This window comes from Strix aluco, chromosome 3 (genome assembly GCF_031877795.1).
Source record: "Strix aluco isolate bStrAlu1 chromosome 3, bStrAlu1.hap1, whole genome shotgun sequence".
In the NCBI taxonomy this organism is placed as follows: Eukaryota; Metazoa; Chordata; class Aves; order Strigiformes; family Strigidae; genus Strix; species Strix aluco.
In genome coordinates, this window is record NC_133933.1 from 15,298,531 (window position 1) to 15,317,494 (window position 18,964).

The 18,964-nt window shown below is 54.6% G+C and overlaps 1 protein-coding gene across 1 annotated transcript; it reads left to right on the forward strand.

The window, feature by feature from the left end:
• The first annotated feature begins 250 nt into the window (after positions 1-250).
• Positions 251-18,600, forward strand: PYGB (glycogen phosphorylase B). The gene is made up of 20 exons (XM_074817459.1): positions 251-554; positions 2,683-2,784; positions 4,681-4,759; positions 5,601-5,704; positions 7,161-7,292; positions 9,823-9,934; positions 11,014-11,096; positions 12,023-12,166; positions 12,506-12,598; positions 12,726-12,872; positions 12,999-13,162; positions 13,489-13,603; positions 14,346-14,447; positions 14,585-14,732; positions 15,278-15,336; positions 15,779-15,920; positions 16,250-16,457; positions 16,882-17,016; positions 17,202-17,268; positions 17,525-18,600. Exons 1-20 carry the CDS (start codon positions 312-314, stop codon positions 17,675-17,677), a joined length of 2,532 nt encoding a protein of 843 aa, XP_074673560.1. The 5' UTR covers positions 251-311; the 3' UTR covers positions 17,678-18,600.
• Positions 18,601-18,964: the final 364 nt, after the last annotated feature.

An 18,964-nucleotide genomic window follows, 5' to 3' on the forward strand; every position in this document is an offset into this window, starting at 1 on the left:
ACATTACGGCCCCAGGTGCCATCCCCGTCCCCACAAGCTACGCCTGTCCCCATACACCATCCCGCTCCGCACACTCCATCCCCATCAGCGGGGCGGGCGGCGGGGTGGTGGCAGCCGCGGCCCACCCGCCGTGTTCGTGCCCCGCCCCGGCGCTGCGGGGCCGGCGGGGGCGGGCGGCCTCTCCGCTGGCGGGGGCCGGGCCGGGCGCAGCCGTGCGGAGCCCCGCCTCGTCGCGGGCGGTGGAGGCGCAGGCGCGGCGGGCGCAGCTGCGGCAGAGGCAGGAGCCAGCGGCGGGGCCGGGCGGCGGCGGGATGGCGGCGCCGCTGAGCGATGGGGAGCGGCGGAAGCAGATCAGCGTGCGGGGCATCGCGGGGCTGGGGGACGTGGCGGAGGTGCGCAAGAGCTTCAACCGCCACCTCCACTTCACCCTCGTCAAGGACCGCAACGTCGCCACCCCCCGCGACTACTACTTCGCTCTGGCCCACACGGTGCGCGACCACCTGGTGGGGCGCTGGATCCGCACCCAGCAGCACTACTACGAGCGGGACCCCAAGGTGAGCCCCGCCGGCCCCACCGCGGGGGGGAAGCCGGGCCCCGGGGGCATGGGGATGGGGACGGGGCCACCGGCAGATGCGCCTTCCCTGCCAGCCTCGCCAGCGGGCATCCCCACGGCCGTGTCCCTCGTGCGCCTCGCCGCAGCTTTTTCCCCGCGGCCGCGTCCCTTGCACGCACCCTTGCTGCGGCTGCGTCCCCGGGGGCATCGCCATGGCCGTGTACCTTGTGTGCACCGTGCCGTGACCCTCGCACACCTCGCCGTGGCTGTGTCCCCGTGGGCCTTGCCCCAGCCATGCCCCTTGCACACATCTTGCCATGTCCCCACATGGGCTGTGTCCCCACAAGCACCTGTGCAGCCCTGTCCCGATGAGCCGTGCTGCAGCCATGTCACCCCTCAGGCATCCCCACGACGGTGAGCCCCTGTGTCGTGTCGCCGCCACATCCCCGGTGATCCCTCTGTGTCCTCACACAGGCCTTGCTGCTGCCAGCTTCGCTGCATGCCTCACCACGGCCATGTCCCCTGTGGGCATCGTCACCTCCGTATCTTGGCACATGCCTCAGCACAGCCGTGTCCTGGCTTTGCTCCTGCAGAGCCTGCAGGCAGCTCAGCTTTGAGTTTGGAGAGGACTTTCTTGCCTTGTGCAAAACAGGCAAGCTCTCCCAGGTCACCAAACCCCAGGGAGCTGGTGGTTCCCCGGGGACTCAGCCTGCTCCCTCTTCTCCTCCCTGCTTGTCAAGTCAGGACAGTGATGCTGGAGGTGTTGGGGGCTGCAGGACATTATTCAGTCTTATCCTTTCCAATTAAGATCTGATCCAGCACTTAACTGGAGAGCCCCAGAGGGCAGGTGTGTACTAGAAAAGGCACATACCTCTGCGGTGTGCAGGCAGCTGCCTCCCCGAGTCAGCTCTTTTCTTGGGGTTATGAATATTGCCTTGACACAAGAAACAAACTGCACTTTCACGCTGTATGGCTGCACGTGCCCTGGGAGTTACGCTGGTGTGTGGAGCTCTCCCTTTTATCCTTAATCATATGAATGCGCTCTGATCCTTATTGCTGCACTAACAGAAAGGATTGTACAGATCCCATAAAGGCTAAAAGGAGCTTGGAGTGGGTTTACTTACTGTCCCCTGCACTTAGATTTTCACTGGAAACACGTCGTTGCGGGAAACTGAAAGGAGCAGAGTGTTCATACAACTGTGCGATGTTTTCAGTCCCCAAGGAACAGATGGACCCTCTCAGACTCCCAGCAGAGGTGGCAGAGCAGGTGATCCTACTGCTTAGCAGAGAAAGATCCCGGCTATGAAGGAAAGAGATTCAAGGGAAAGCACAATTTAAAGTCAGGCTATTGCTCTGTTAAAAATTCAAGTTTATTTATAAAAATATCTATAGCAATAAATCTGAGTAAGGGCAAAAGTTTGCACAGCCTGCTTCTCATCCTACAAACAGGCTTTCATTAGTATTCGTGGCACAGGCACAGCTCCTCTGAAACTTGGAAGGTCACCGCAGAGCAGCCTGTCTTGCACGGTTGTGCCAGGAATCCTGCCACACATGGGACAGTTTATTTTTTGTTCAACAGGGTGAAATGTGTGCGTGAAACTCGGTATGGGGAGAACAGGAGGACCTGTGTGATAGGAGCTCTGGAAAATTGCTAGCAGGAAGGGGCCTGGCTCAGAGCCCAGCCTGCGTACAGGGTGGGGGGCTCACCTCCAGCTTTCAGCAGGCTCTGGATCAGCGTCGCCTCAGCATGGGAAAACTTTAAAAGCATGAGAAAACTTTAAAAACCCAGCGTAAGCATCACCGCAGCTGAGTTTGACGGTGTATAAATATACCATTCAGCACCCTAGATAATTCTTGCCCTAAGTTAATTAGGGAAACACTTAACAGGCAACGAGATTTTTCTATAGAAGGCTGTTGGCAGGGAGGCGCGCGGCGGAGGGTTGGCTAGCATCCTGCGCAAGATCCTTCTGACAAACAAACTGCGGTGTGTGGTGTTCAGGAGCAGGCGCCAAGAGCCGGTTTGGGAAGACATCTCTGCTCTGGAAAGAACTTTGGTCTGCTCTTAATTTTAAGTGACTTTGAAAGCGAAGTGCCGTGCTGTGTGTAAGTGTCTTGCTTTGCCTCCCCAGCGCATTTACTACCTGTCCTTGGAGTTCTATATGGGCCGCACTCTGCAGAACACCATGGTGAACCTGGGCCTGCAGAATGCTTGTGATGAAGCCATTTACCAGGTGATGTCTTGGGGGTACTGGGGTCCCCCTGAGGAACTGGACAAACTTTTCCATGTGGAGGGCTGGGTATCTTTATTTCTCAGGGCTTCCCCCTAAGGATGTGTTATTTTGACTAAACGAGGCGAGGCTTGGCTCTCTGTTAAGTGTTTTCATCTCCTAGAGAAGACCATGGCAGGACCCTGGGGTTCCTCGGGAGCTGGAGTATGGTTTTCTCAAACCACTGTTTTCCTGTAGTGGCTGGGAAAACCCAGAAGAGTATCCAGAAAGCAACACCCAGTATCCCAAAAGACGAGGGAGTCCCAGGCTGCAAATAGCTTTTCATTACTAGGAGAGACGATGGCTCATCACAGGAGATGTAGTCTGATGGGGAAGGCTGGGCCAGAAGGGGAAACTGGAACATGAAAACACCAAATTACAGTTCATACATGCAGGTACTCAAGGCACCGAAGCAGCACTGCCAGATGAAAGTGAATCACTGGGAAGGAAGAAAGGGGGGAAATTGTTTGCTTGAATTCAAATGTCATCAGATGAGTTCACACTAGAAAAAACACAGCTGAGTATCACCAAGGCAATCACAAACACGAGGCCATGTTTACTTAGGCTTGCAGCCACCTCTGCAGCAGGACAGTGACCTTTTTGACAGAGTGTGAATTTTGGGGCTTTCTTACCCAGAAGCTTTATTTCCTCCCTCCTCTTCCCCCCTGCCCCACTGGATTGATCCATGTTACACTTTCTAGCAGAATTTGGGCTCTGTCACTGTCTCTCAAAATGAGGTGCTATGATTGCTGATGAAACATCCTGGCAAGTATTTTCCCTGCCATGGGATGGGAAGGGATTTCCAGGGAGGGACCTGACACATTTCCTCTCTGAGGTGAGGTATCGGGCCTCAGAGGGCAGGCTGGATTTTTTCAGGGAGGATTTTCAGGTCCCTTTGCAAGGCATTTTCCACATGTTGATTTGGCCTGACATGCAAGCAGAGGCTTCTCTCACTGTAGCCTCTGACATGTGGAGCTCATTGTGGCCAGTGGCCAGCTGGGATGGGAGGTCTCATACCCAGCATGGGTCTGTTTCTGAGAGAATTCGCCTTGGTTTTTGTGACCCCATCACACTGTGCATGAGGTTTTCCCAGCTGTGGTTGCAGACCACTGAAGTGCTGGGAGAGCGGTTCAGGGAGCAGCCATGGTGTTGGCCTGACTCCCCGCAGTCACTCCTGGCACCGAGGTGAGATACTGCTGCCCTCCAAGAGGCAACATCTCTTAACTCCTCAAGAGTCCTTGCTGCTGGCACGCTTAGCCTTCATCTGGCAGCAGCCCCTGGACTGGAAAACAAATCGCCCAAGAGATGCAGCAGAGGAGACAACCACTTCCAGCCACAGACTCCAGCCAAGGAGCTTGGTGGCAGGATGCAGGAAGGCACGGAGCGTAATGGCGAATGCTGCAGTAACCAGCTGCCAGCATAGTCATGCCCTTCCTCAAGGACTGGGCGGGCACGAGCAGAGGGGCAGCGTGCATACCCGGGCAGGACTTGGTGGCCCCTTGCATGCTGACTTGGCCGTTTGCCAGCCTGTCTCCAACGGCGAGTTGGAAGGGCCTCCTGGCATGAGGGCCTGCCAGGAGACGAGTGTTTTGTTTGAGGTCTCTAAGGAAACCTAGTTCATGGGAAAGCGACGTTTGATGATGGGCTAAATTGTTTTCCAATTAATTGGGTTGCACAGGGACCAGAGGCTGGTGAGATGCTTTGTGGGGAGGGGAGGGTGGGGGCATGCGGAGACCCCCATGGGTTTAATTTCCCATAGTGTGGGTTGTTTTGGGATCTGTGTTTGCCCTCCTCAGAGAGCAGCCTCAGGGTGTGGGCTTCAGGTGGTGACATGTTCTGCTGTGGCTCTTTCCCCAATAGCTGGGTTTGGACTTGGAGGAGCTGGAAGAAATCGAAGAAGATGCTGGGCTGGGAAACGGAGGCCTGGGCCGCCTGGCAGGTAATACAGGGAGAAAGGAGCACCCTCCTTGCGTGGAGGGTATGGGGACCGAGGGTGGCCTGGCTGGAGGCTGTCATGCCCTCGCCACCAGCACCGCATGGGACAGCATACAGACCTCAGCCCGCATTTGCCCCACAGGCCTTCAGCAGCGTGGTACTCTTCTGCCTGCTCCTGGCTGACCAGGAATGAGCCCTCTCCCCAGTGAGAGCATCCAGGCGATGTAGTTGTGTAGTCTGCAGCACAGCAGGTGGGGTTGCGGCTGAAAAAGGCTGTCTGGAGCCTTTCTCCTCACCTCCCTGTGAAATCTCTCACTTTTCAGAGGCACCCAAGCAGCTCTGTCGTAGGCAGACTGTTGGCTGCTATTTTAGTCTGCCTGTCCCACGGGAATGCTGGAGATGAGAGCTCTCCAATGCAGAGGAAATGCCGGGGCTGATCTTTACCAGAGCTGCCGTGGACTGAGAGCTGGAAGGGTTTGATTTGAAAGCAATAATAGTGAAGTAGCTGGTGGAGCAGTGAGTCAGGGTTAGAAGCCCTGCTTTACGGGGCAGGCAGGCTTAGATCAAAGTGTGGGCACCTCGGGCAAGTTTAGAAGAGGCAACAAGGCTGGGTTTGGGTTTTTGGTGACCTGTCCTTGTCACCAACAACTTTGGGGTGTTTGTCGTGGCTCAGCAGGACATGCATGGGGTCCTGCTGCAGGCTGTCCCTTCTGCACGTGGATTTCCTCAGAGTTTCCAGCAGTATTATTTGTGGCAGCTGCTCACCCCCGTGCACAGCACACCATAGCAGGTACAGTGAGCGAGGGTGAGGTTCCTTGCGGCATGACCATGCTCTGTTCTTCCAGCTTGCTTCCTGGACTCCATGGCCACGCTGGGGTTGGCGGCATATGGTTACGGCATCCGCTATGAGTTTGGTATCTTCAATCAGAAGATTGTCGACGGCTGGCAGGTACATCAGCAAATTCAAGTCACCCTTTCTGCTTCTGTTTTCATGCTGCAGTGGCCACCTCTGCCTGTGGACAAGGCCCAGCCACGCAAATGGCACTTCAGTGCCTTGAGCTGTTCATAAACTGGGCATTTGAGCCCATCACCTGGTGCCAAACGGGCTGTCACATCCTACTGCTTGTGCTGACTCTAGAGTCTGACCGCCTGAGCAAAGAGAAGTGATGGGGGGGGGGTGGGGAGCGTGTGACAGGTGCTGACCCAGGGACACATGCAAACTCATCCACACCAGTCACCAACCCAGCAAGATGGTGCTGGAGCTGAGCCCACAGGGCATGACTGGGACAAGAGGTCTCCCTGTCCAGGGCTCCACGGCACAGCAGCAACAACCCGAGAGTCCCATCCAGCCTGGCGAGGAGTCAGGCTGAGGATGGAGATGTGGCTGAACATCTCATGAAGGGGTGTGGTGGAGGATGAATTTGAACATGATGGACACATGCAAGTGCCTGGGGTGCTGCTGCTCCTGCAGGTTCCCTGGGAGACTGGCAGTGGGGGCTCGAACAGGGACTCCCCTGTAATGTTAATGATCATAATATTTTGCAAGTGAAAATAGGCTAGGAGTTTGCCCTAGTGTATGTCTGGAAATGGTTTCCATTAGGAGACTTGCCTTGCTTTTGAGCATAAAGGACCTTTCTTCCCCTTAAAATAGCTCTCCATAAGTCAGGGAGGATAAGAGGTTTGAAGGTTGGAACTCTGAAGGTTCCCCACAGAGAAGCTGCAATGCTAGGCCCTATAAATGGTGAAAACAAGGAAGAAAAGCATCCACTGTAATTGGCTTAATGTTACTTAAAAAAGAACAGGGGTGGTGGCAATGCAGGGCTGTGGCTGAGACCTGCTCTGCATCTGGCAGAGAAATGCCTGCAAGGCACAAGAGCATCTCTCCAAGTGCCTCAGCCCCTCTGGTTTGTGGTGCACGTCAGCCTTGGTGGCTCTGCTGAATTCACTTCACTCCCATGGTGCTGTTATGAGCAGAGAGAAGAAATCCTCTCTGGCAGAGGTCAGAGTGGTTAGTGAGACCTGGGTTCTGGGTTACAGGGGATGGTTTGTGGCCAGGAACAGCACCAATGGGCTTCTAGGGAACCACACCCCACACATATCCCACTATCATGGTCAATCTGGATGTAAAGGCCTCAAGACAGACTGAGTGCAGCAGTCTGTGCAGTTTGGATGGTTTAAACCTGTACAGCTCTGCAAAGCCCATCGAGGCTGATTTATTTATACCAGCGGGGATGTAGTCATCCATGCTTTGAAAAGCCCAGCTGTCCTCTAGAGGCCTCTGCATATCCATTTTTAAAGCCAGCTTACCAAAGCTTTGTTTTTAAACTGGCCTCCTTTTGGAGAGCCTAGTTTAGCCTTCGCTTGGAGACACAAGCCATTGCTTGAACCCCGTTTGCCTCTTGCAGGTGGAGGAGGCCGATGACTGGCTACGCTATGGCAATCCCTGGGAGAAAGCTCGCCCAGAGTACATGCTCCCTGTGCACTTCTACGGCCGAGTGGATCACACCCCTGAAGGCGTGAAGTGGATTGACACCCAGGTAGCAACATCTCCCTCAGTGCTGGGCTGAGGAGGACGGGCCAGGGTGGTGTGGAAGGGGAGAGTCTGTCCCTGGGCTGCCTGAGGTGGTCAGATTTTGCTTCTCCCCCCCGTCTGTCAAAACTCTCTCTGCTACCCTTGCAGTTACAAAGGTGACTTTATTGGCTACAGCTGCAGCAGGATTTGAGGAAAAAGGGGTACAGCTGTAACTTGAGATCAGCTGGGGCCTCCTTCTCTACTGATCTCCAGTGTGAAGCCCCACAATCTTGCATGAATTTATGTTGGAGGAGGACTGTATCCCTGGCAGATGCGCTAGGCTCCTTCCACACTGCTCCTGACTACTGCTCACTCAATCCCAGTGGTTTTGCCATGGTGCTGGCACTGCTGCTGTGGGTGGAGATTCATCTTGTGGGGTGGCCATAGAGCAATCCCATGGGTGTTTAACTCCCATGATCAGAGCAAGTTCCTCTTTCCCAGACCAGCCTGATGGGTAGAGTGCTGTCAGGGGAGGCTGGAGGAATGGTTTCAAGTCTCCAGTCTGCCTGGAGGCCTTGTTTTGTGGCATTGTGGAGAGCAAATGCTGCTTCAGCCTCCCATAGTTGGGGAAGTAATGGTGTGCTCCAGGAGCATGTGCCTGCTCTGAGCACAGGCTTCTGCATTCCAGTCTTACAGCTGAGGAAGGCAAGCTTTAAAGAGGCACAGATTTATTAACAGGATTGAAGATGTTTCAGCTTCTGTCTAAGCACTGCCCAGGATGGAGGAAGGAAGGACTATGAATTTCTCTGGGATTCAGGGACATAGCCTTGTTCCCATGATGTTCAAGGGTCTCTCAGCCTGATGAGTGAGCTCTGTCCATCCGAGGTGCACACAGTCATAAAACCAAGCCATTCTCTTCAGCGCTAAGAGCTGAAGCTCAGTTGCAGGGTCACCTGGGCCCACTCAGAGGAGAAATAAACCAGGTCCTTTTCCAGGGACCCTGTTTGTTGAAGGCTGTGCAGTGACCTAGGTCATCCCCAGGACACACACAGTGCAGGGGTTCAACACCACAGCCCCGTGAACAGCATGCAGGCACCATGCCAGAGCTCTCTGGGGAAGCACACATCCACTTGGGGACCGAGTGCCATTGTCTTTCTGTGTGCTCCTCTTCTGACCCCAGTGGTAGTCCAGGGTTTCAGGGATCCCAAGCAGTGCAGTGGAAACACTGCTTCCTACAAGGAGGTGAATTTTCAGATAGTGCCATTAAGGTAACAAGTTGGAAAGGCTCAAAAACACCAAAGACGTAGTCTCCAAATATAGCATCGCTCAGTCCATGTGATGTGTGCCCCAGTCCCGTGGCTCAGGCAGGGCAGGCTTTCTGCCTGCTTCCATGTTCGGAGCTGATAATAGCAGCTTTGAGAGCCTGAGCTCTTGCTGATTCTCCCCAGACAGGAGGTGTTGCTGATGCCAGCACGAAGAGGCTGTTCAGGGCCAACGTGCTGATCTGCCTGGGTTTTCCCTGCCCTATGAGCACAGCACCATCAGTTCTCTGCTGCCTCTCACATCTTTGCTTGGGGACAGCCCCTGGCTGCTGGGCTGTCATGCCACTACACACTGACTTGTTCAGGAGGATGCTGGCTCCTTTTGCCAGTGTCAGAGAGGTGGCCCAGGCTCCATGCTGCAGGATCAGGGCCTTGTTCTGCAAGCATCGTTCAGCTCTGCTGGCATAAGCCCTCTTTGCTGCAGGCTGAGGTTGGGGTGCCTTGCCTTGCTGCTTAGCAGGTCTGGAGGCACGCAGATGTTGGCATAGCAGTGAGCTAGAGCACACATGATTGGAAACACAACCATGCCTTGCCTGGCTAGTGTAATCTGAGCTGGGAGCAGTGTTAATCCCTGTAGCCACGTGTGCAGCATCCTGATGCTTAAGCATCATCCATAGACTACACTAATAGTTTCACACTCATGTTCAGTTCGGGTGCTGGAGATCGCAGTGGGTTTACCCAGGCAGATTCAGCAACCCTTGAAAATTGGGTGAATTGCTGTGGGAATGGTGCTGTGGTGGCAGGGTTTGGTCCTGGCAGGCTGCAGAAGGCTAACAGGCAGGATTCAGGCTGTGGAGTTTATCCCAGATGAAAACACAAAAGTCCCAGATGCCCTGGCCCTACCCCAGCACAGACAGAATCGCAGTGACCAGCTGAAGATGCTTGCAGTACTCTGGTGAAGAACTAATAGGTATGCCAGTTGGTATAGGAAGGTCAGCAGGTTGCTTGCAACTCTTTTGCGTTTCATTGATGGGCCTGTAGCTCCGGTTTGTCAGTAAAACTCCAAACAGCTCTGCTTCTCCTATTAACGCTTTGCTGGTGGGTGCTGGCAGTGCCCATGAGAGCAGGGAAGCCTGTGAAGTTCAGCAGATGTGTTTTAGTGGGGTGAGATTCTTTCCACAGCCCAGAGTTGTCTGTGTCCTCTGGATTCTTCCTGCAGAGCTTTCATCTACTTTCCCACCTTCTTTGAGGCCACTGTGCTGCTAATCAGAGGGGAATACTGTCCTTTTGCAGGTTGTCCTTGCTATGCCTTACGACACGCCAGTGCCAGGATACAAGAACAACACTGTAAACACCATGAGGCTGTGGTCTGCGAAAGCGCCCAATGACTTCAACCTCCAAGAGTGTAAGTGCCATCCCTTCACTGCCTCTCTTCTGGCCGGGCTGGGACATGGTTGTTCCTGTGTGCATAGCACCTGGCACAGCACCCCCCATCTGCTCTGCTTCATCTGTATCTCCTGGCTACTTCCAAAGCACAGTGCTGTGTGCGCAGCCGCGGATCACGCTACCTCCAACCCCTTTCAGAGCCCTCGTGCACCAGGACACCCATCCATCCTCCTTCCATCCCTGTCATGCTTATGCTCTCAAAACCTGCCTATGCCTTCCCCAAGTGGTAGACAACCTGCCACTGCGTTCCCCACATCACCAAATGAGCTGCAAACCCACACATGCCACGGAGGGTCATTTCTGTGCAGCAGCATCCCTTAGTGCTGAAGGAAGAGAGCAGCACAGCCCACCTTACTGTTGGTTTCCTTTGGGTCTACATGTGGCCTCTCTAGTGCATTTTTGAGGCTCTAATTGTAGCACTGGAGAGCAGATACAGGGCAACTAACAGACCAAATAGTGCTAGGCTGTTAGAGAAGGGGAAGGTTTTAGACTAGACTGATTTTATTCTTCCATATTGGCAAGCACAGAGATGTCTGTGTCCAAGCAGCCCTGCCAGAACTTGTGTGGGGCAAGGGGTGATGGCTCTTGAGTCTCCATAATGTCTCCTCAATTCTTGATTGGCAGCTGCAAGCTGGGTTTCAGATGAGCCTTTTGTACCCTTTAGGAGTTGAGTGTGATTACAGTCTTTGTGCTTCTTTGCCCTGCCCCCTTTCTCCTTAGTCCTTAAGCAAGATGGCTGGTCACTCACTTCCTTTTTTTGCCTTCTCTGGCTGCTATCTGTCTTCAGTTTCTGTCTGTCCTTCCTGATACGTGTGTCTTGAGAATCTGCATGGAGAAGTGCCTTTCTCTTATCCCATCTCCTCCTGTCTCTCTGGTGCCTTTCACACGTGTACATTCTCATTCATATTTCATTAATACCAGCCTGAATGTTCCTGTTACAAATCTCTTTATGAGAGAAAAGGGAAGAGTGCAGTGTCAAGGACCTGCCTGAATCTCTACAGCTGCTGCAGTGCTGTGTGTATTTCTCTCTTGCTGCAGTCAACGTGGGTGACTACATCGAGGCAGTGTTGGACAGAAACCTGGCAGAAAACATATCCCGAGTCCTGTACCCAAATGACAATGTGAGTGACTCTCTTGCCTCTCTTCCCTGCTGCTCAGGACCTTTCTCCCTGTAGTTGTATCACCTTGTTTGCAAGCACTGGAAGGTCATGGCCACCTGATGTTTATTGTTCTGGTTTGAGGATTTTTAATACAATAGGTTGGCCCCGTAATTCTCAGTGAACAGACACAGCTCTGCTGATTCCAGAGAGTCTCTGCTGACTGATGGCAGCTGAGAGTCTGGCCCATACTGTATAGCTGCTCTGTTCCCTGCTGCAAGGAAGGGAAGACATATTACTCCTTCAAATTCAAGGCAGTTGCCAATTTACATGGCTACCCTTTGCAAAGTAAGTTGTCATGAGGGGAAACTCATTTCCATCCCCAGTTCACAGGATTTCTCACTGCAGGGACTGTCCCAGGCCATGCACTCACTGGGCACCAGCTCCAAAAGGGAAGACCCCTCACTATCTAGTCATGGATTAGATCCTGTGCTGGAAGAGCTCATCTCCTGCACTTTACCCCCACCCTCTCATTCCTGCTGGTGTTTTAAAATAGACCAGCATGAAGTGTAGTGTGCATGGAAGGCAGCTAAGTGTGTCCAGAGACTCCTGGCTATTGCAGGGAGTCCAAAATCCTTGGTCCAAAAACCCTGCAGAGGGTCTTGCAGTGAGGGAGGGAGCTGCGCTTGCTCTGTAGGAATAGCATGGATGTGGCAGGTTCTGTTGCTCTCTGGAGGCAGCTGTTTGGGATGCCGAGCCCCTTGTCAGTCCCTACAGCTGCTGACTCGTCAGAGGCAGGATGAGAAGCATCCACATTTGCCCTGATGAGGTGCTGAACCCGTGAGGCCTGTTGGGAAGCCCATCGGAGTGGACAGGAGCATCTCCAGGGGTTTGGCTGCCAACTGGGAATGGCAGCTGCAGCACTAATGGCTGTGGACCCCCACTTGCAGTTCTTTGAAGGCAAGGAGCTGCGGCTGAAACAGGAGTACTTTGTGGTGGCTGCTACCCTTCAAGACATCATCCGGCGCTTTAAGTCCTCCAGATTTGGCTGTCGAGACCCTGTGAGAACATGCTTTGAAACCTTCCCAGACAAGGTGAGTTTGTGGGCAGAGAGGGTCTGGGGGCATTTCAGCCAGACCTACCTATCATGAGGGAGAGCAGGATGCTCAGGACCAAGTAGGGTCACGTATACAAAGACCCTGGCAATTTTTGTTGGAAAACATGATCTCTGGGCCTGTTTTCCCAGGAAAAAATTTGTAATGTGGAGCAAAACTTGCAAAGGTTGAATAGCTCCGTTCCTGGGAGCTGTCTGTTTCTGAGGTGTGTGCCATGAGAAGTGGCTTGGGGCTGACCCTCACCCCAACCCTGTGCATGTGGGACACTGTCACAGTCCTGTCACTGCCAGATCTGAGCCGAGCAAGTCTGTGTTGCAGGTGGCTATTCAGCTAAATGACACCCACCCTGCCCTGTCCATCCCAGAGCTTATGCGGATCCTGGTGGATGTGGAGAAAGTGGATTGGGACAAGGTAAGCAGAGCTGGAAGGGCCATGCCAAACCTTCCAGGGGAAAGAGCTGCTGTCCTGTCCTCACACAGGGTTTTCTTTCCCCTCCTGGCCTGGGCACGCACACATTAACTTGCTGTCTGTAACGCAGGCCTGGGAAATCACGAAACGGACCTGTGCCTACACCAACCACACCGTGCTGCCTGAAGCCCTGGAGCGCTGGCCAGTCTCCATGTTTGAAAAGCTGCTGCCACGTCACCTAGAGATCATTTATGCCCTCAACCAAATGCATCTGGATGTAAGGGACCAGGCTGGTCACAGGCTGTGGGTACTCTGGGGGGCTTGATCTGGCTGCCTTTAGGATGGGAATGTTCCCAGGTCCTGTGGCTGGGACGCTAATGTCCCTCTTTCTGCCTGCCTGCAGCGGGTGGCAGCTCTCTACCCGGGGGACATTGACCGTCTCCGGAGGATGTCGGTGATCGAGGAGGGAGACTGCAAACGTATTAACATGGCACACCTCTGTGTGATTGGCTCCCACGCGGTCAACGGCGTGGCCCGTATCCACTCTGACATTGTGAAGAACTCAGTGTGAGTTGGGGGACACCTGAGGCACGCGACCTCCCACTCACTGGGCTTTGCCTGTAAGCCCAGGGAGCGATCACACCAAGGTCTTCTTCGGTTGCCCTGCTGGGCATGACGGGCTGGGGAGACTGTCCCATTCACGTGCATGCGAGGTCTAACTCATCTCCCTTGGGAGCATTGCAGCTGAGGAAGGGGGTGAGAGGTGGCACAGAGAGTTCACACTTGTTATGGGGAGATCCGCAGAGGCTGTCCTCAGTCAGGAGCACGTACAGCGGGGGCCCAGCTGAAAGTCTGCGTGCTGGTGGGTGGTTCAGAACTCCCTGGTGTTCCAGGTTCAAGGATTTCTATGAGCTGGAGCCGGAGAAGTTTCAGAACAAGACAAATGGGATCACGCCGAGGCGCTGGCTCCTGCTGTGCAACCCAGGACTGGCCGACATTATTGCTGAGGTGAGTTGCAAACATCTGAAGTGAGGGGCTGAGTGTGATCTGTTTGCGTCTGATCACGTCTTCGTGTGGTCTGATCAGACCTAAGGCAAACGCCTGGCGGGTGTGAGTGAGGACAGCCTGGGAGGAGCACGCCTGTTGCACGTGGAGGTATGAGATTGGCTGGGCTTTAAAGTTGGCGATGAAGAGTTGGTCGAAAAAGTTGCAGAAATTTGGATCTGGTGCCCTGCCCCGCAGTGGCTACACACAATCTGTCAGACAGTGCCATGGTGTGTGAAAGGGTGTCTGCAAAAGCATTCAGCTTCACAGGCACAAAGGAGCTTCCTTGTAGCTCCAGCCCCAGTTCTGTCTCGTTTACCAGGCCCTTTAGCACAGGTTTTTGCTTCACACCGCAACATGCCGTAGCTGAGTAACATCCTGCAATTGCATGTATCTTTATGTCCTGCCCATCAGCTGCTTCAGCTGCCAGGGGGCCTTGGTACACATGCACACATCCTCCCTCTAAAGCTCCTTGAAAGACAGGGACTTGTTTGGGTTTTTGCAAGTGCTCTGTTTCCCCTGTACCTTGGGCTCCCTGATGACACAGAGAAGTAACTTTACGATAAGAAACTGTGCCCCTTTTCCTGGCCAGAGGGCCTGTCCCAGTTCCCAACAGGACCGTGGCATCTCTGTTGGGGAAGTGCCGTTGTGGATTGGGTGAGGTGTCTCACGGGTGGGACATCCCTCTCTTGGTTTATTCTTATAGAAAATCGGGGAAGGCTTTATCACAGATCTGAGCCAGCTGAAGAAGCTACTGGATTTCATCAATAACGAAACTTTTATCAGGGATGTGGCAAAAGTCAAACAGGTAATGTGCACTGGAGGTGGGGTGGGGGGGAGAAGGCTAAAGGCACCATGCTCCCAGGAACATCCCAGCAGCGAATACTCACTTCTGACACAAGGCCCGGGAACCCATGCCTATTCCTGATCAGATTTTCTTGCCAGGAGAACAAACTGAAGTTCGCAGCCTACTTGGAGGAGCAGTACAAGGTCAAGATCAACCCTTCATCCATGTTTGATGTTCAGGTCAAGCGAATCCATGAGTACAAGCGGCAGCTGCTGAACTGCCTGCATGCTATCACCCTCTACAACCGTAAGTCCTGCTTGGGCTGGTAGGCAGGGGGTGTCCCCCCCACCTCTCACTGCCAGGGCTCCCATGTAAAAGTATGCCAGCTGGTGGCCAAGGACTCCTGAGCTGAGCTCTGCCCTTTTGGCATGAGGGGCTTTCTCTCCAGGAGGGAAGACAGAGTGTTGGAAGGGTCATACAGAGCTCTTGAGGAAAAGCTCACAGCCCGGGGCCCAGGTACCCCCTGCACTTGGACTGCAGGTGTTTGTTAGAACTGACCTGGTACAAGTTAACACCCCACTCCCCAGGGTATGCTTCGGGCCCCTGCCCATTCCCGAAGGGAGGCAAGTCATTAGAGCTTTGCACGGTGCTGGCTTGAGTAGTTCTCCGAGGGCTTTGCAGCCCATTTTCACCCAGCACAGCTCCAGCAGATGTCTAGTTGGGCTTCAGGGTCCTGCAAGTTTGCTGGGTCCATGTGACATGGGCTGGGATCCCAGCCCACCTCTGATGCGCGCAATAAACTCTAGTCTAGTTTATTTTCACTTCGGTTGTGTTATGCCCTGCTCTTTCAGGCATCAGAAGTGATCCGTCCAAACCCTTTGTGCCCAGGACAATTATGATCGGAGGAAAGGTAATGTGCATTCCAGACTCGGTGCATGCATGGCTCAGTGGGGATGTGGGGAAGGTGCTGTCCCCCTCCTTAGGGGTTAGGGGTTATGGGTTAGGGCCGTTAGGGGGTTAGGGTAGGGTTTAGGGGTTAGGGTTAGGTGGCTAGGGTTAGGGGATTAGGGTTAAGGTTAGGGTTGGGGTTAGGGGTAGGGTTAGGATTAGGGCTAACCTACAGCATGCTGGCGGGCTCTTTAGGAAACACATTCATGGACTAATCAGACTGAACAAGGCCCCATCACTCTTTCCCAGTGGCTCAGGACTTCTCCCAGTAGGGTGTTTTTGCTGATCCGTGTGAACAGTAGAGATGAGGCCCAGACTTTCCCCATGGTGAGGACCCACACTGGCACCTGTCGTGCTCTGCCTTCCTTAAAAGTCTTCACCCTTTCTGGGGTGCTTTTCTTCAGGCAGCCCCTGGCTACCACATGGCCAAGATGATCATAAAACTCATCACGTCCATCGGTGAGGTCATCAACAACGATCCCTATGTGGGGGACAGGCTCAAGGTCATCTTCCTGGAGAACTACCGGGTATCCTTGGCTGAGAAGGGTACGTCTGGTCTCGTGTAAGCACACACCAGGAGCTGGGCATGTCCCAGCTGAGTCCAGAAACTGGCTAGCCTGAGAGGCTGTCATGGCAGGTCACCTGGCTGTCCCTTAGGAAGTGCCTGAGGGCTCCACACAGGGTGGGAAGCCAGCTTCATGCAGGAGTGACAGCAGCTGCATGGGGTCGTGGCAGGGCTGAGCTTGGCTCTGACCCCAGAGCTGTGCTGTTTGGGCCACTAGCAGATGCCCAGGGTTGTTTTGCTGTCTTGGGCCCAGGTCAGGGGGAGCTGCAGTGTGCCAAGGATTAACTCCGATCTCTCTTGCACCTGGCAGTGATCCCAGCAGCGGATCTCTCCCAGCAGATCTCCACAGCCGGCACAGAGGCCTCGGGTACTGGCAACATGAAGTTCATGGTGAACGGGGCCCTCACCATTGGTACCATGGATGGGGCCAATGTGGAGATGGCTGAGGAAGCAGATGAAGAAAACCTCTTCATCTTTGGCATGCGGGTGGAGGACGTGGAGGCCCTGGATCGCCAAGGGTGGGTGCTGGGGAGAGCCCAATGTGTGCCAGGGCTTGTCAGAGAGGGATGCAGGGAGAGCCGTGATCTCTGGGAAGGACACCCTCCTCCCTGGGTAGCTCTGGAGCAGGAAAAAGTTTGCGGCTGGAGGCCGCCTCCGCCCTGGGCTGGTCAGTGGGTGGTCCATCAGGGGTGTGGCCCAGGAGCCCAGTGGATGTGGATGGGATGTGAGCCTGGGCACAAAGTGTTTCAGGCACTGCGACTGGTCTCAGAGCCATATCAGGGTGCTCTGATGGCCACAGCCCCAAGAACAAGGCCCCTCACTTAGGAGCCACACAACATCCTTGCCTGACCTCCCTGCCCCAGACATGTCAGATCCTGCTCTCCGGGTGCTGGCCCCCAGGGAAGAGGATCAGTCCCTAGAGCCTGTCTTTGCCGGGCACAGGTATAATGCACAGGAGTACTACGAGCGCCTGCCTGAGCTGCGACAGGCTATCGACCAGATCAGCAGTGGTTTTTTCTCCCCTCGAGACCCTGGTTGCTTCAGGGACGTTGTGAACATGCTCATGTACCACGACAGGTGAGTCCTGGCAAACATCCCCTTTGGTGGGCTGCTCTTGGCCTGCCCAGGCCTCGTTCCCAGCTGGCCTGGGTCCCCCAGTGCAGGGCCCAAGCCCTGCCTGCCTGCAGGAAGATGTCTGGGGTCCTGCCAGGCAGGGACCCTAGAGCAAGCAAACCCCAGCCTTACTCTGCTTTGGGTTTCAGGTTTAAGGTGTTTGCCGACTACGAGGCCTACATTAAATGCCAAGGGCAAGTGGACCAGCTGTTCATGGTAAGAGCTGCCCACTACCGAGGGGGAGGGACGAGCAGGGAGACTGGGGGGAGCCGGGGTTAGTGTGCGCCTGTGGAGCCCTTCTTAGAGACACCGGTGGGTATGGGGCAGGGTGAGGCAGGTTTTGCTGCTTCAGCAGCCCCACACCACAATCTTTAAACCAGCCAAGAGTGCACAGCCAGTGCCCTGCAAGGCTGCAAGCCGGGACAGAGCCAGGTGAGGGACTGGCTGTTGACACTGCTTCTCCTCTTCCCAGAACCCCCGGGAGTGGACTAAGAAAGTCATCAGGAACATTGCATGCTCAGGCAAGTTCTCCAGTGACAGGACCATCATGGAGTATGCCCAGGAGATCTGGGGTGTGGAACCATCTGCCACAAAAATCCCCCCACCCAACCTCCCCCGGGATTGATGCAAGCACAGAGGGAAGGAAGGAGGGATGGGCTCCCAGCTCAGGAGACCTCACCTGCAGTTAAATCACCACCAGTCAGATGTGCTCAGCTCTGCCGAAACAAGGCCCTTCCCTCAGGGGGGTTAGAATGATGCTCTGAGGAGGAGCCCTGACTGAGGAACAGGAGCTGGGGGAAAGGAGAAAGGACCCTGTGTTTGTACCCATATATCCAGCCTGCATGTGCTACATAATGCTTTTAGTGAGATGACCACAGATAAGTCTTCCACAGCCATGTTCCATGCTTAACAAGGGCTTTCCAACTAACTCCTCCCCTTTCCCCCTGCATGCAGCCTGGCCTGGCCTCCCTGACCCTGCCCCAGAAGCAGGTTTAGCCAACAGAGTGTCTTGCATCCTCCTCCTGTGGGTTTGCCATCCCCAAAGCTAGGGGACAGAGAGGCCCCTCTGGTCACCCCCTTCCCCATAACACCTAGAGAAGCTGGGGCTGGCTGTAAAGCAGCTGGTCCCAGTGCAGGCACCAATGTCAAATGCCACGTGCAAGAAGGAGAGAGGGCCTAGGATCAGCAACTTCCTTGCCACAGAGCTTGCCATAGCTTCCTCCCACACCTCTTTGTTAAACTAGAAGCCCAGTAACCAAGCCACTCCAGGGATTTTTAGCCCCCATGTCTGCATAGAGAGGGTTGTACCTGCCACTGCCAGCTGGGTGGCTGACTCTGCTGGGCCCGTAGGCCCCAAGCAGGCCCTTGGCTCTCCAGGCACAGCTGGGGGTGAACATGGATCATGTCTCTTGCATCCCTCCACAGCTGGGTCATGCTGCTCCATGTGTCCCTCCCAGTCCTGGGGTCAGAGTTTAACACCCCTAGTGCTGTGTAGTGCACCAGTACTCCCGTATGTGACACCAACTCATTAAAACAACCAGAACACTCGCTGGTTTGACTTCAGGCTGACTTGTGACTACTCAACACCTGTGGGTTCAGGTTGCAACAAGCTGGCCTTCACCAGCTGTGGCTTCATGGGATGTGGTCCGCTGCAGCTGGTATGGTGCTGGGGTGCTGGCACCATTATGGGGGCAACATGCACACAGCAGAGAGGTCAGTCTTGCCAGTGCAGGGGGTGGACAGGAGGGAGCTGGTACCAGAGGCTTCACTGGGCTAACTAGGGACAAAACCTGCAGCCCTGGCATGTTGACTATATGCACTGGGGTGGGGGGTTACAGTGCTGGGTTTGCCCTCCAAATGGCACACAGGGCTTCTATGCTAGAAATCCCACGGGCAGCTCCCATTTCCCCCA